Consider the following 17,934-nt stretch of genomic DNA (forward strand, 5'->3'; position numbering starts at 1 on the left):
CAATAAGAAATGTTTGCGCTAAGTCTGTTCTCTTTGTCTTCTCTGTAATACCAAAATATCAAAATAGCACAGGATTGATTGTGTAGTAACTACAGAAAATAGAAAAAAAACAATATTGTATGTATGAATAAATTATTTGACTTAAATTAAAATGGTTTATGTATTAGAAAAATAGATTTTAGTCAAATAATTATTTTTTTGTATAAGAAATGTAGAAATATGCTCCAATGAATGCATTTTGGTTTATTTCAATCAAGTTTTGTATACTTCGGCAATCTAGTTAAATCAGGCCCATCAATTTTAGAATTTGGCCCCTTTTCAGACACATAGGGGCCAACTGGCCCACTTTTTAAATTTCCCAGATGCATCCTTGAATAGCCTATGCCACCTTGAGTCTTTGTATAATTCCAACACCATTCAAATTACCGTGACTTTTCTGCTTAACATGCCATTTTTTAAAGCAGAGGACAATGTCATGTACTATCAATTTCATGATTAGCTGCAAAGCATCATTTCATCGCGTTCAGTGCGGTGTGGATAGGTTTTCTCGTGCACTGAGTGTACGACCAGTACGCATTTGCACAGTTTAGAAGGAACATTGGTGCCGTTGCATTCCTGTAAAACGGAAATTTAAATTACGGGTGTCAAAGTCAAGGCCCGGAGGCCAAATCTGGCCCGCCACATCATTTTATTCAGCCTGTGAGAGCAATCAAGCATCCATGGTGCTTGCAAAAGTCCGAACCAAAATTTCAAATTGTCATATGTAATCCACAATCAGTCATTATTCTTAACTTCAGATTTGAAAACTAGTTCTTTATTAATTTGTTGTGCGTTCTGTCTGTAGTATGTGGAAGACATGAAACATTGTCATGGTGTTTCTAAATTCATAATAGCCCCCGAGAGGAAGGGTTTGAAAAACACTGTTTTTTTTTTACAATGCAGATCTTTGAATACTTACCACAGAAAGGAGATAAGGATGAGAACTAAGCTCTTTTATTAGAGGAGAAACTTTCACTCTCATAATACAGTTTCAGGTTTTTGTGTCGACAACTGCACAATGAAATTACAATCTTCTTCTTTTCCTTTCGGCTTTTCCCTTCAGGGGTCGCCACAGCGAATCATTGTCCTCCATCTTTCCCGGTTTTGTGCATCCTCTTCTCTCACAATGAAATTACAACAGACTTTTAAAAAGAAAAATCATGCAAATGGCTAAAGTTAAAATACAAGGCGATATCCATTTTGGTACCAGGGCTTTAGGGTTGTGGAACATCTGCGTTGTGAGGTGGTCATGCTAAGTAGTAAGGTTATATCCTTTTCTGTGTGGAGTTTTCATGGTCTCTCACTGCCTGTGTAGGTTTTCTCTGGGTACACCGGGTAAATCCCGAATTCAAAAAATGCAATGTAGGTTAATTGAATCCTCATAATCAGGTGTCTCGAACTCAATTTACCCGCAGGCCGCTGGAGGCAGTCTGGGTGAGGCTGGGCCGCATCAGGATTTTCACAAGAAAAGCACTGATAAAACATTCCAATGTTCTCAAAATACTTATTTTTAACACACAAAAAATAAATTAACCAGTAATAAATAAATAAAATAATTATAATGATCATAAGGCAGATATAGACGACTGAAAAAAACACAGGAAACTAATTACTTTAATAAAGTTTCAAATGTCTGTATTCATAGTTCTTTAACCTTTAACTTTCTGAACATTAATAAAATATTGAACATGCACTGTCCTAAACATGGCTTCTCTTGCCTGCTTCTTGCTGCTAGAGACCTGGCAGCGCTTCTTTTCACAAAGCCGAGCCACATTTGGCTTGAGGGAGGAGGCAGTGGAGACTGGGTAGGGCTTGAAGATGCTCATCAGTAAGTCGACCTGTACTCGGACTTATTGAAGTTCAAGGTGGAGAAGAGCTTCTCACATAAGTATGTGCTCCCAAAAAGACACATGGTCCGCTTGAACATCCCTGAACTTGGCTTTGAGTGCAAAGTGGCACTGTAGGTCACAGAGTTCTATTAGGATCAAAGGAGGGGCATCTTGCACATCAAAAGAGAATGGGTCGGCAAAAATTTGAAATGTGGCTTTGTGCGTCTTGAAGTCTGCAAATCTGTGATTAAATTCCCTCTGTATCTCCAAAATGGTGGTTTGTTCCATGGTTTGTTCAGGTCCACGCACAAGTTTCATTCATATCAATCATGCGGGCCGCACTAACATTAATCTTTCATGTCAAGGTGGGCCGCAGTTGGACTGTGGGCCGCGAGTTTGAGACCGGTGCTCTAAATTGTACCTGGGTGTTATTGTTTGTGCAAATGGTGGTTTATCTGTGTGCCCTGTGATTGGATGGCAATCATTTCAAGCTTACTGCCCGACAACGGCTGAGTTAGGCACCTGCATGCATGCTACTCTCGTTTGGACAAGTGAATCAAATAATATTTTAAGATGACACGCATCCTCAGTAAAAGGCCGAATATGGGTGAAAATTTTGTTGAAAATTCACACCCAGACCTTTTTGTCGGACTGTTTGTTACATGTTCAGTTGAACCTCACTACATGGTACCGATTCATAACGCATCTGTGCATTATGATGGTAGTTTGTTTTTTCCAATTCCAATAAGATGGCTGCCAGCTACGATGTCAAATATACAAACATTTATAGATGTAAAAACATAAACATGTGATGCACAAAATTATTTTGAGACATGAAACAAACTGACATTTCTACGTAATCTCTGAAAGCAAAGGAAAAGTTCCTTCTCCATTTCAAAATGTGCCGTGTGCCAAATCCATCTATGATAATCTGTTGGCCTCAAAATCTCATAATTTTGCGAATTCCTATTCGCGGCTAAACTTCGTCTTGCGAGACTCCCTTTTGTAATTGAGAAACAATTTCAGCCTTCACAGATGAGCTTGTGAGATTTGAGCAGGTGAGATTTGTTTCTGTTTACCAGACATTCTTTCAAACTATCTGCTCAAAACTGAGCCGTGCCTCTGGGAGTTCAACAATATACGAGCCAATCTGTAGTGTTGGTAAGCAATAGAGAGGCGATCGCGGCGGCTTTTAATTTGCACAGTTGGATGTTCGGAAGGCCTTTTTGGTGGGAAATACAGTATTTAGTCATAATGGATTTTATATTCAAAAGATGTTTGTTGTAAGCAAAATCGATAAATGGGAAATTGATTACGTGAAATAATGACTAGTGGACGTTACTGGGGTGAATATTTTCACAGTGTTAGGATGACGTTTTTCAAAACATGACCAATATAAAAGCCCAAAAATGATTCCAAATATGAGAGAAAGTCAAAATTGCAGTTTTCCAGCTCAAGCATATGGCTCCAGGAGACTTGATTGTATGCCTTGGGCTGTTACATATACAATATTTCAAACTTTGACAAACTTGGTGACATGTTCACAAACCAACAAACACATAAATAAACAAATACATAAATAAATGTTGTGGGAGGGGTGGTATTGAATCTAATTAATTATTGATCCTGTGGCCAGGCATGGAAAGATAAGAAAACCTTTATTCGGCTCACAAACAAAAACTATTAGTCTCATAATGTTGTGTTATCAAAGTTCCATGAGTTTTTCTGCATGTTGAGAACCTTAAAAGTAGTGTTATTTTCTTGGCACAGAGCGCGTTGCACATTAACAGCTTTTAGCGATAATTCAAAAACTTGTGCTGCACTCTCATCAACACCCAAGCACACTTCTGTGCAAAGATACGGTCACATATTTTCTTCAGCCAGCTGGTGGTGCTGCCACTATGAGAAAAATAAAATTGAAGATGTCTTCATAACAAATTATTTAAAAAAATCTTCGTAACCATTTACATCAAATGTGTCAAATATTGATAAGCTCTGACCATTATGGCGGCGATGCAAATGGCAGCCTCGGTTGCGCGCTCCTGAGTATCGTTTTTTTTTTTTTTTTTCTTATGATGATGATACTAGTGCAACATTTTCTACCAAAAACAAATTCCTCGTGTGTTCTACACACTTGGCCAATAAATATGATTCCGATTTTGAGCTATAACCTTGTGGGTCCAGTTATAGCAGCTTTTCTTTTCACAGAGATGCCACATTTGAAAGTAAATTCAAAATGGGGTGCTTGTTGGGTAGTTTCATGTACCGGCAAACTGTTCATAGTTCTCAGTGAAAAATATAACCCGGGATACTTTGTTAAAAAGTGGCAAAATGGTCGTTTCCCAACCCAACGGTTGGTTGTTGGACCCCGGGGCACTATGAACATTTCAAAGTGTCCTTGACCAAGATACTGAACCCCCAACTTATCCTTATGCTGCATCATCATCATCAGGTGAATGAAGTAACTAAAGCACCTTCAATAACCGAGGTAGAAAAGTGATATACAACTGATAACCCATTGACCATTTGACATTTTTAATTGCGCAGTGAACTAATAAAATATTGAGGGTTTTTAAAGTCCTCATATGTGTGTTCCTTGTGAAATTGTGCATGTTTAGACCCTCAAAATCAGTGTTAGTCAACTGCGCCTTGTTGCATCAACAGTGTTTTCCAAAAATTCTCAAACTGTGTGGCAACAATATGAAGTCCTAAACCATATTTTCGGTAAATATTAGAAAAATCTTATTTATCTGCTGGGAAACATATTTCCTTTAAGCAGAAGGTGGTGATACCACTGAGGTGAAAAATGCTTCTAGATTTTCATCGTGCGACTATTGTCAAATGTGAGATATCTAGGATCTCATCATATGGGTCAAGTTTTCAAGTCAATTCAAGAGACTTCGTTTGAAGAACTTTGCCTGTTGCATCCATCCTTTATTTATCCAATGTGCTTATCCTCATGGTTCACGGATGTGCTATCCCAGCTGTCTTCCGGCAGTAGGTGCGGAACACCCAGAAGTGGTTGCCAGCCAATCACAAGCTACACATAAATAATCATTTACACTTACAGTCACATCCACGGACAAGATCGATAATTCAATTAACCGACTATGTATGCACATTTCTTTGGATATTTTAGGAAACCTGAGTACCTGGAGAAAACCCATGCGGGGATGGGGAGAACATACAAACTTCACACGGGAAGGTTTGAGCCACATTCGAACCAAAGACCTCTCCGCTGTCAGGCAGATGTGCAACCAGTTTGTCACCATGTCGCCGGAGCAATTACTTATACTGTACTACAAAATTTGCATAGATCGAGGTGAAATGCACAACCCATGCTACTTTGTTTCAACTTTCTTGGAGGTTTTATTTCTCATCTGATTTTCCGTACCGCTTATTCCTCATTAGGGTCGCGGGGGTTGCTGGAGCCTATCTCAGCTGTCTTTGGGCACGAGGCGGGGGACACCCTGAATTGGTTGCCAGCCAATCGCAGGGCACACAAAGACGTACAACAGTCACTCTCACACTCACACCTAGGGACAATTTGGAGTGGTCAATCTGCCTGCCATGCATGTTTTTGGAGTGTGGGAGGAAACCGGAGGACCTGGAGAAAATCCACGCGGGTCCGGGGAGAACATGCAAACTCCACACAGGGAGGCCGGACCGGGACGCGAACCGGCGACCTCTGCACTGTGAAGCCAGTGTGCTAACCACTCGTCTACCGGGCCGCCCGGAGGCTTTATTTGTGCATTTTTAAATACAAATCTCAAATAAACTAATAAAATAACAGTGGCTTTGGCAGGCCTGACGTACTGTATGTAGTTTAGTGGTTTTGTAAATTTTTAAACCCTCTAAATTGAATGTTGACAGTCGAACAGTGTTTTGCTAAAACTCACAGATTTTATGTTTTAACATGATGAAGCCTCTTTCGAAAGAATATTCAGCAGATTGGGTCAGCCTCTACTTTTATCAATTGTGTCATCAGGGTGTTTTTGGAAGGTAAATTTTCCAGTCTTTGTGCCGAGAACTCTCACATGATCACCGCTGCTTGCTAAGCCTGCCCAACTCCAATGGAAGCCTATCAGCTTTGCCAAAACGGGCCCAACATAATGGCAGCTAATCAATGTACGCATCACGGTGTGACTGACAGTTGTTTCCCAACACTCAACATCTCAAACAAAGGTGTTGGGGGCAACTAGAAAAAGGCAACCCGCTGACAGAAACAAAAAAAAAAGAAAAAAAATATATATATATATATATATATATATATATATATATATATATATATATATATATATATAGAGAGAGAGAGAGATAGATTTTCCTTTCGGCTTTTCCCGGCGAATCAAACCTAACATTAAATAATGCAATTAAAAAACGAATGCACCAAAAGTCTAATTAATTACTAAATAATGAACATGCTAATTTAGCACCTTTAAATATAACATCACAAACAAAAATCAAATAGCCCTTTGCTAAAGAAAATGTGCCTGCTCCAGGTATTTACTCTCATTCGGCAAGACAATATACACTGACCCATGACTTGTTTTGTTTTAAAAGGGGCTGGTTTAAAGCAATATTCAGTCTCGAAAACAGTGCTGATCTTGTTGCGTGATTCTTAGGTCCAGCTGGAAGGTGGAAGACAGCAGCACAGACCTGTTGTCATGGCACTTACAGAAAAGGACATTCTGCTCTTTGAGTCTGTGCCATGGGGGAGAGAATCGTGGGCATTGCCTTTGGTCACACACCCATTGCTGGCAACAAGGTCGGTGATTTGGTACAATTATTTGATTCAACATGCTGCTTCATTGTTCATGTCATCACATAAAAGTAATATTAAAAATAAGGGAACCTACAGTCAGGTTTGCACTTTGCGCACGTCAAGTCTGTTTAAATCATTAAGATCTTATTTGTGTATTGTGAGAAAGGGATACACACGGAGCGCTAAAATGAGTGATGTCGTTTGCAAACGAGCCCATTCTCCTAACAAGAAAATGGATGCCGAATTGTTTTTGTCCTCTATTCCCCGCCCCCAGTCTTTGTTTAAAGGCACATGATTGGGCAAGAATGCAGCAGTGGGGGGGATTACAGAAACACAGAGCTGCAAACATTAAATCGATACACAGACGACAGAGAGAGAGAAAATGTATAGAAAACAGTGAAATTTGGACTCGTTTCAACTTTGATAGTTCAAAGGCAGAGTGTAGACTGCAAGGTTAAAATATCCCATCAATCAGGCTCCATAAAAAAAAACGCACAAGCCATCTGTACACTTGATGCAAAAAGCAGAGTAAGCACTGTAACTTCACTCGGATATCGTCAAGAGGCAACCTGGAATTTTCTCATCCATTGATGATTTCAAGACTAGCCACAGATGATTCGAGAACCTTAAGCGTCATACAGGGATTCATAGTGTCATTCGTCATGATGAGGCAGCCAGTTCTGACGATAAAGCTGCCGAAGACTACAAGGGCTCATTCCTCAAGAAGGTGAAAGAAGAAGGCTATGTTCCTCATCAAGTGTTTAATGCTGATAAAACCGGCCACTCCATTCCATCAAGCCATCAACGACCATCACAAAGGTAAATAAAACGACTTTATTATATAGTACAGTCGATGAGAAGGTTTCTTCAGTCGTCATCTGTACAAATTGGAAGGTTTCGCCTCCTATCCAAGCGGCTTCGTGATCTTTGTGAGGTTCAATTTGGATCGTTCATTCAATAGCCTGCTTAGGCAAAACAGGTTAGGCAACATTCGTAATGCTGATGAGGTGATACCGGTGGGAGTGGGGGAAATGGGGCCGTCGTTAGTCAGGAATGTAGGAACAATCAGTGGGGCCACAGGGAGTGGTCCTCTGCTCACCCCAACCTGAGAGTAGGGACCTATCATAGCTGTGTCCGGCGCCGCCATGGCTGGACATTAGGGATATATAAATAGGGCCGATACGACCAGTCAGACTTTAGTTCGCTGACGAAGCCTCTTGGATAGGAGGCGAAACGTCCGAAACCTTCAAATATGTACAGATGACGGCTGAAGAAACCTTCTCATCGATGGACCACTCCTGTACGACTGAGAGCTTACACAGACGTATATAGTACAGTGTATTTCTTTCATTACAATACAATAGCACATTTATTATGCATAAAATAAGGTATAATTTGTGTAGTTTTAAGCCTTATTTAGTAGAAAATCATGTTTTATGCGGACCTGGGAACTGATTATTCTCATTTTAATGGTTTCTGTGCGAAATATGTTTTTGGGATACACACTTTTCACCTTATACACTCTGTCTGGACATATCTCCACATCTCTAGTTTCTCCGCTACTTGTTCCCCGTTCTCGCTACAGATCACAATGTCATCTGCAAACATCATGGTCATATTACATATATATACACATATTATTCGTCCCACAATGGGGAAATTTGCAGTCCACAGCAGTAATTTGAAAGGAGATGGGGTGGAGGGGTAAAAGGAAACAGACTGTTCGCAACACAAGTTGCGAAAGTGTACGTCAGCGGCAGGGTTCAGTGACGTGCGGTGAGGCACTGACGTCATCACAGTCAAAAGTACAGACATATGAACTCCACAGAGTAGCTTATTCACCATTTGATTGGCAACAGTTAACGTGTTTTGTTTAAAATGTCATGTCAGCATTCTTTATATACTGTATACAAACTGTAGCATAGAAAAAAATAATAAAAAAAATATCGTGTTCCCTTTACTTATAAATGAAGTCCATGTGAAGTCCATGTCTCTCTGTCTCAATGGAGATCACTGCCAGTGAAGAAAATCATTCTTGATCAGTCCTGTTCCGACTGTATGTTTTCAGTCTTTTGTGCTGAATGACCACTGATGCTGTAGTAGCTGCAACAGTGAGCACGAGATGGAGCAACTTTGTCGCTTCAGGAATAGTTTCAATGAGATCCTTTTTGGCCAAAAAGCTGAGAAGCTGTACAGGAGATTTACATTCATCCCTCACCGTTTGTGAGCTATACAGTCCGGTGTTGGTCTTCCTTTAATTATTATCTCCTGCTTCGATTGAAAGTCCAGTTTAGAAAATTCTTTCAATTTAGATATGTAATCCGCCATTCCGAAAATAAGGCCAAGCAACACGAAAAAATGACTGGATGGTTGCACTTGCTGTTTACTGTAGCTTGCTGTCACTAATTCTATTATTCTGCAGCCGAGGAGTCGCAAGAAGAATCTAATCACCAGCGCCGCCTGTCATTAGGCAGGAGAACTGTGTGCCTCACCTATGCACCCAGTTTTGATAAAAATAAAATAAACACTGTAGTACAGTGTTTATAATGTACATTATATACACCAGCTAAACTGTAGAAATTTTGTTCATATACTAAGCCTTTGAACACTTTAATAGCGATATGCAGAGGGACAGCAATGCGGTCTCGCTGCAATGCGGTCTCGCTGCAAAGCAAGCAAGCACAGTTAGCATAGTGATTGCGCAATCCATGGTGAGGCTCAGCCGGCTGCTGCCTCACCGCTCGTCTCCACTTAGTATTTGAACGGTAAATGTGAAAATTCAGCGATTTTGAAAAAAACATCCAAAAATGGTGACATTAAATGGAAAAGAACGTTAAAGTACAAATCACTAAATAAATATAACTGTTTTATTTATTTTGTCATTTGATATTTCCATGATGACAAGTGAGGCACAGCCTCACCTGCCTCCCCTGACTGCACATTACTGTACATAACAGCAGTGCACAATGGCTGGTGACTCTGAAAGAGGAGCACAGCAACCTCCCTGAACAGAACCCAGTTACCATAACAGTGCTAGATATACAAGAAAGAGTCCCAAATATGAAAAACGGGACGGCACCAGGCCCGGATACGTTCCACGCCTACTGGCTAAAGAAACTCACAGCACTTCATGAGCGCCTAGCAACACAAATGAACCAGTTACTGGATGTGACTCACCCAGGATGGCTAACCTAAGGGCAAACAATCCTGATCATGAAGGATCCCTCAAAGGGTGCAGTTCCATCCAACTTCCGGCCAATAACTTGTCTCTCCACAACATGGGAGCTCATGTCAAGCATAATTGCGGCTAAAATAAGTGGACACATGGATCAATACATGAGCGACGTACAGAAGGGCATTGGTAGAGATACCAGAGGGGTCAAACACTAACTAATGGTTGACAGAACAGTCGCACAAGACTGCATGTCCTGACATAACCAACCTGTGCACAGCTTGGATTGATTACCCGAAAGCCTTTGACGTGATGCCACACACATGGGTCACTGAATGCTTGGAGTTGTATAAGGTCAACGGGAGCCGAAGAGCCTTCATCGCAAACTCTATGAGGATGTGAAAACCCACACTTGAAGATAATGGCAATCCACTTACCCAAGTGTCCATCAAATGTGGCATATACAAAGGTGATGCACTCTCCCCTCTGCTGTTCTGCAAAGGACTGAACCCCCTCAGCCAAGTAATCACCAAGACAGGCTATGGATACCGCGTCAGAAATTGAGCTACGATCAGTCACCTCCTCTTCATGGATGACATAAAGCTGTATGCTAACAGTGAAAGGGACATTGACTCTTTGATCCACACAACCAGGATCTACAGTAGTGACATCGGGATGACATTCGGGCTTGAGAAATGTAGCCGGATGGTGACTAAAAGAGGATGACGTAATCCGCACTGAAGGAGTCTCACTCTTTGAAGGAACAATAGCAGACATTGAAAACAGCTCCAAGTACCTTCGTATACAACAAGCCAATGGCCACCTTGAACTGACAACAAGGAAGGCGGCTACGGCGACCAATGGGGTTAGGACTCGAAAGCTCCAAACCATGCATGGAGGGTTCCTTCCCAAATCCAGCACCCTGAGACTGTACACAAGCCGTAAGGAAGGAGGCCATGGACTAGTGAGTGTGAGAGCCACTGTCGATGATCAGACATCCAATCTCCATGAATACATCAATCAGAATCAGAATCAGAATCATCTTTATTGCCAAGTATGTAGAACACACAAGGAATTTGTTTCCGGTAGAACACGCTGCACTAGTATCGTTGTCAAAAAAACTGCTAAGTGGCACTATACAGATCCATTTTGGCTACTGTTGAAAGAGTTCAAAGAGTTAATGGCTTGGGGGAAGAAGCTGTTTAAATGTCTGCTGGATTTGGTGCGCATGGATCGGTAGCGCCTGCCTGAGGGGAGTAGCTGGAAAAGGTGGTGGGCAGGGTGCGGAGGGTCCAGTAGGATTTTCCGCGCCCTAGTTTGGATTCTTGCAGTGTGCAAGTCCTCGAGAGTGGGTAGGGCGGTGCCAATGATTTTTTCCGCCGTCCTAACTGTCCGTTGAAGTCGGATTTTGTCCATTTTTGTGGCGGCCCCGAACCAAACGGTGATGGAAGAACACAGGATGGATTCGATGACAGCCGTGTAGAAATGTTGCAGCACCTCCTGTGGCAGGCCATGCTTCTTTAGCAGCCTCAGGAAGTACATTCTCTGTTGGGCCTTTTTCAGGATAGAGTTGGTGTTGACCTCCCACTTCATGTCATGGGAGACTGTGATTCCCAGGAACTTGAAGGTCTCAACGGTTGACACCAGGCAGTTGGATAGTGTGAGGGGTAGCTGTGGTGATGGATGTTTCCTGAAGTCCACCATCATCTCAACTGTCTTGAGCGTGTTCAGCTCCAGGTTGTGACGGCTGCACCAGAGCTCCAGCTGCTCCACTTGTTGTCGGTACGCAGACTCGTCGCTGTCTTTGATGAGACCGATGACCGTGGTGTCGTCTGCGAACTTTATGAATTTGACAGCTGGGTGCGTTGAGGTGCAGTCGTTCGTGTAGAGAGAGAAGAGCAATGGAGAGAGGACGCATCCCTGCGGGGCTCCAGTGCTCGTGGTTCGTGTTGTGGATGATATATTTCCCAGTCTGACCTGTTGTGTCCGTCCTGTCATCAAAGAAAAGGCTCCAATGGATGATGTACTCGGATAATGTTTCAGACAATGGGGAACAGAGGATCAGGTGCTGGAAGAGGGACCATCATGGGAGAAAAGCCCTTACACGGGATGCACCACCGAACCATAACTGAAGTGGCTGATCTCAAGAAGTCCTATCAGTGGCTAGAGGGCTGGCCTAATGGACAGCACAGAGGCACTTATCCTGGCTGCTCAAGAGTAGGCCCTGAGCCCCAGAGCCGTAGAGGCACGTATATACCACACAAGACCCAAGGTGTAGGTTGTGCAAAGAGGCATTTAAACTGATAAATTAAGCGCTTGGCTTTTTGGTTCTCCTCCTTCTTCACAATGGTGGACCAATACAAAAGTATCATCATTGCTTTTCTATGACCTACAATTGTAGTCAGACGTTTACATACACTTGTGAAGAACATAATGTCATGGCTCTCTTGAGTTTCCAGTTATTTCTGCGTTTCTGAGTGATTGGAACAAATATTTCTTCGTCACAAAAAAAAAACATTCATGAAGCTTGGTTCTTTTACGACTTTATCATAGGTAAACAAAACTGGTCAAATCTGTTGGGTCAAAGATATACATACAGCAGCACGAATTAGCAATTTTGGTGATTTAGAAAGTTGTGTCAGCGAAATGAGCTTCATAGCATAGCGTCTTAACTCCTTGTGAGTGATTATAAGTGACTCCAGTTATTGACTTCTCTGAGGCTATTCAAATAGGGCTCATTGGATGCAAATGCCCACAAACGCTACAATGGGAAAGTCAAAGGAGCTCAGCATGGATCTGAAACGGCGAATCATTGCCTTGAACAAGTCAGATAAGTCACTTGGAGCCATTTCAAAACAGCTGCAGGTCCCAAGAGCAACAGTACAAACAATTGTTTGTAAGTATAAAGTGCATTGCACTGTTTTGTCATTGCCAAAGTCAGGAAGAAAAGGTTATCCTGCTGCTGAGAAAAAATTGGTCAGGAAGGTGACGATTCAACCGGAAAGCATCAAAAAGCAGATCTCCCTGGAATTAGAAGCTGCTGGAACACAGGTGTCAGTGTCCATAGTCAAGCGTGTTTTGCATCTCTATGGACTGAGAGACTGCCATGCAAGAAGGAAGTCCTTGCTCCAAAAGCGGCACCTTCTGGCTCGACTGAAGTTTTCTGCTGATCACATGGACAAAGATGAGACCTTCTGGAGGACAGTTCTGTGGTTAGACGAAACAAAAATCGAGCTGTTTGGCCACAATGCCCAGCAATAGGTTTGGAGGAGAAAAAGTGAGACCTTGAACCCCAAGTATACAATGCCTACTGTCAAGCCCGGTGGCGGTAGTATTATGCTGCGGGGCTGTTTTGCCAATGGATCTGGTCCTTCATAGAGAGTAAATGGGATCATGGAGTAGAATGATTACCTTCAAATTCTTCAAGATAACCTAAAGTCATCAACCCACAGATAGGGTCTTGGGCGCAGTTGCGCGTTCCAATAGGACAATGACCCCAAACAAACATCAAAAGTGGTATTAGAATGGTTAAATCAGGATAGAATTACGGTTTTCGAATGGCCTTCCCAAACTCCTGACTTAAAGGACAACCGACGTCTCCGGACAAGTTGTGTCCATAATTTGTAAAATGGCTTCAAATGACTTCCACTGAGTGTATTTTACAGATTCCATCGTATATAGCTATATTTTACGTTTTAAGAATCGCGCTGAACATTCAGGAAGTCTTGTTTTTGAGTTGGTGACAAGTCTTCACGTAACGTCATGAAAGGACCCCCCCCCCCCCCCCCTGACCGACAAAAAGACACATTGTAGCAGTCCTTCATCACGTCAATGTATTTTGCTGTACTGTTTATCTGAAAACCTTGATGTTACATCCAAAAGCCGCCAGCAGTGGGAGTCCAAGCTCCATGAAAGGAATCTATCAGCCTGTGGAAACGGGCTGATTCATTCCTCACGGGAGCTGGTCGCCTTTTTGGGTGCGACATTCCTCCCTGCCCGTTTGCCTCAAAATGACACGGAATAAATTCTTTAATTGATTGCAAACATGTATGCTTTCCTCTTCAGAACTATTTGAATCATATTCATAACTGGATGTGTAACAAGAAAACATATTATCCAAATCTGAAGCCATTGTTTTTATTCTCCAGCAATGCAAGACGTCTTGGCGTGACGTCACGAACTGGGGGCGGGACTTTCTGAAAATGCCCAATTCGCAGCTCAATTTTTTGCAGATTTTGGACATTTTAAGTCATTTTTAATTGTGTTTTCCATTTGAATAAAAATATCATACTGCGTGTTTTGGGTATTTTAGATGCTTTAAAACGTTTTTCTGGTGTCAGTTGAAAAACAAAAAAGTGACGTCGGTTGTCCTTTAAACTTGTGGACAATGCTGAAGAAACAAGTCCATGTCAGAAAGCCCTCAAATTTAACTGAACTGCACCAAGAGGAGTGGTCAAAGATTCAACCAGAAGCTTGTGGATGGCTACCAAAAGTGAAAATGGCCAAGGGACTTGTTACCAAATATTAGCGCTGCTGTATGTGTATGTATATTTTTGACCCAGCAGATGTGATCACTTTTTTCTGTTTTTTTTTTCCATCGTAAAGTCATATCAGAACCAAACTTCATGAATGTTTTTTTTGTGATAAAGAAGTATCTGTTCCAATCATTCTATCAGAGAAAAATCAGTTGTAGAAATAACTGACAAGCAGGAGAGACTATGACTATGCAAATGTCCATTCCCTAACCCGCTATTTACGCAGTCGCCCTGTGCTTTATGTAGCACCATATAGTCCTCATTTTGTTTTGCAATTTGTACATTCAGTTGACTCATGTTATCATTGGCGCCACTTTTTTTCTGTCACGATAAACTCGTGGACTAAAGGGCAACCGACACCATTTTTTGTTTCCTAACTCACATCAGAAAAACGTTTTATAGGATCTAAAATACCCAAATATGATATTTTTAGTCAAACGCAAAACACCAATAAAAATGACTTAAATTTGCCCAAAACTGCCATTAATGAGCTCAAAACGAGGGAGATTCAGAAAGTCTTTTCTTTTACTTCCCTTTCAAACCTATGTTCTTTCGCTAAGATTTTCACCTCATTGTCGTCAAATGAGTGGTTGCTAGCTTTTAGGTGCATATGTACTGCCGATTGAGGCCCACTAGTATTATCCCTGCGATGCTGATAGTCTTTTTTTGAGAATTTGTTTAGTCTCCCCAATGTATTGCTCTTTACAATTTTCATTCGTACAATGTATTAAATAAACTACATTACTTTGTTTTTCATTTGGCAGCCTATCTTTTGGATGCATTAATTTTTGCCTTCAAGTGTTTATCGGTTTGAAATAAGTAGGAATTTTGTGTTGCCAAAGGAATCTTTGTACTTTTTTCAGAAACTCCTGCAATGTAAGGTACTGCTACTCCTCTCCTTTTTGTATCTTCAGAATTTTTGGTTTTATTCCCTATTCTTTCCTTTTGACATTTGTTAAAAGACCACTGAGGGTACCCACAGTTTGTGAGTGCTCTCCTGATATGTTTTGACTCCTTTTCTCTCCCTTCGATGCTTGTTGGTATTAGTTTAGCCCTACGCTGGAGGGTTCTGATAACTCCTAGTTTATGTTGTAGAGGGTGGTTAGAATCGAAAAGTAAGTATTGGTCAGTGTGCGTAGCCTTCCTAAAGACCTCTGATTTTAGCGCTCTGTCCTCTTTTACAATTACTCTACAATCCAAAAAGGCGAGTTAGTTCTCTTTAATGTCCTCACGAGTAAATTTAATGTTGATGTCTACTAGAGTTGAGGTGATCTGTGAAGGATTGAATTTCTTGTTTTTTTAATTATGACAAAAGTATCATCCACATATGTAAACCAGTGCCTAGGTTTTGTCCCCGGGAAGGATGTGAAGGCCGGTTTCTCCATCTCTTCCATGTACAGATTAGCCACTATGGGTGAAACTTGTGAGCCCATAGCACAACCATGAATTTGTTTGTAAAATTTCTCCCTCAATTGAAAATATGTAGTATTAAGGCAGATTTTCAATAGTTGGCAGATGTGGTCCGGTTTAAGTTTGGTTCTTTCATGCAGAGAAACGTCCGCCAGCAGTCTCGTCCTCACCACTGAGACTGCTGCAGGGATCGGGACAGATGTAAAGAGAGAAGATGCCATAATAGATGCCAATGTTTCCTCAGGTTCCAATATGAGGTCTATGATGCTCACTACAAACCCTGTGTTGTCTCTACGTGATATTTTGTGTTACCAACCAACAGAGCTAAAATAGTTTTTAAATATTTGGCTACATTGTATGTAGAGGAGTCAATGCTACAAACAATGGGTCTGAGGGGGAACCCTTCTTTATGTATTTTTGGCAGGCCATCGATACATGGCGTGGCCTCTCCCGGGTATAATCGAAAATACATCTGTTTTTCTATATGTTTTCCTTTCTTCTCTAACTTTTGGAGACAGTCTATCATTTCCTTTTTGTATCTATTGGAAGGGTCCCTTTTAGTTGCTCATAAGTGTTAGAATCACTGATTAGCCTATTTATTTTGTCTTCATAATCCAATGTGTTTAGAGAATTTGTTTAGTCACACCAATGTATTGCTCTTCACAATTTTCATTTTTACAATGTATTGCATAAACTACTTTACTTTGTTTTTCATTTGGCAGCCTATCTTTTTGGATACACTAATATTTGCCTTAAAGTGTTTATCGGTTTGAAATACGTAAGAATTTTGTGTTGGCAAACTACTCTTTGTTTGTTACTCTTTCAGAAACTCCTGCAATGTAAGGTACTGCTACTTTTGGATTGTAAAGTAATTATAGAAGAGGACAGAGCGCTCAAAACAGAAGTCTTTAGGAAGGCCACGCACACTGACCAATACTTACTTTTCGAATCTAACCACCCTCTACAACACAAACTAGGGGTTATCAGAACTCTCTAGCATAGGGCTAAACTAATACCAACAAGCGTTGAAGGTAGAGAAAAGGAGTCAAAACATATTAGGAGAGCACTCACAAACTGTGGGTACCCTCAGTGGTCTTTTAACAAATGTCAAAAGAAAAGAACAGGGAATGAAACAAAAAATTCGGAAGATACTGGAAGGAGTGGTTATTTGCTATTTGTCTAAAAAGAATTGACAGGTTTTATTTGTAACTCTCCATTTAGACTGGTGCATTCTGGCAGTGTCTGCGGCTCTCCTCCCCAGAGTTCTGACCTGGTCTTTGCCACTCGGACCGGCACAGGGCGAGGCATTGAATCACACATCTTTCGTGTAGAGACCCATTGGGATCTGTCTTCATGGACAAGAGCCCTCGTACAAGGTGCACATTCAGCTGCAGAACTCATCAAAGAAGTCACTATTGGTGAGGGTGATTTTTTTTTCTTTCTGAAGATGAGGTTCTCTACAGTAACATCAAGAGTTGCTGATCCAAAGTAAGAACGATTAGCACAAGGTTTGATGGAAACCATATTGCCGTCACTCAGCCGTTTCGCTCTGGCACCGCAACCTTTGTCCATTTATCTGTGTGTGTGTGCGTGTGTGTGTGTGCGTGTGTGTGTGTGTGTGTATATATATATATATATATATATATATATATATATATATATATATATATATATATATATATATATATATATATATATATATATAAATCCTCGTCTCACCCACCATGGGTGGTGTCTGTCCCCCATTTCAGCTCGCGTCCTCTACCAGAGGCCAGGAAGCTTGAGGGTTCTGCGCAGTATCCGTGCTGTTCCCAGTGCTGTCATTTAGGCCAGCCCTCTCCAGCCACTGATAGGACTTCTTGAGATCAGCCACTTCTGCTATGGTTCGGTGGTACATCCCGTGTAGGGGCTTTTCTTCCCATGATTGTCCCTCATCCAGCACCTCATCCTCTGTTCCCCATTGACTGAGACATTCTCTGAGTACATCATCCGTTGGAGCCTTCTCTTTGAAGTATTCATGGAGCTTGGATGTTTCATCCTGGACAGTGGCTCTCACACTCACTAGTCCCCGGCCTCCTTCCTTACGGCTTGTGTACAGTCTCAGGGTGCTGGACTTGGGATGGAACCCTCCGTGCATGGTGAGGAGTTTTCGGGTCTTAACATCCGTGGTCTGAATCTCTTCCT

The 17,934-nt window shown here is 41.5% G+C and overlaps 1 protein-coding gene across 5 annotated transcripts in view; it reads left to right on the forward strand.

The window, feature by feature from the left end:
* The window catches only part of sntb2 (syntrophin, beta 2), a 41,481-nt gene that overhangs the window by 14,595 nt on the left and 8,952 nt on the right, over positions 1–17,934 (forward strand). For 3 of the 5 annotated variants that reach the window (XR_016115121.1, XM_088997609.1, XM_088997611.1), the window contains exons 4-5: positions 6,494–6,636; positions 16,972–17,168. Coding sequence is in view for 4 of the 5 variants with exons in the window: in XM_088997609.1 (XP_088853735.1) it covers positions 6,494–6,636; positions 16,972–17,168 (340 nt within the window). In the remaining variant the exon portion in view is untranslated. The remainder of the gene's footprint in view (positions 1–6,493; positions 6,637–16,971; positions 17,169–17,934) is intronic. The other 2 variants (XM_088997610.1, XM_088997612.1) reach the window with 1 other exon arrangement.

This window comes from Hippocampus bargibanti, linkage group LG05, assembly GCF_051943395.1.
Source record: "Hippocampus bargibanti isolate YZ-2025 linkage group LG05, ASM5194339v1, whole genome shotgun sequence".
NCBI lineage: Eukaryota > Metazoa > Chordata > Actinopteri > Syngnathiformes > Syngnathidae > Hippocampus > Hippocampus bargibanti.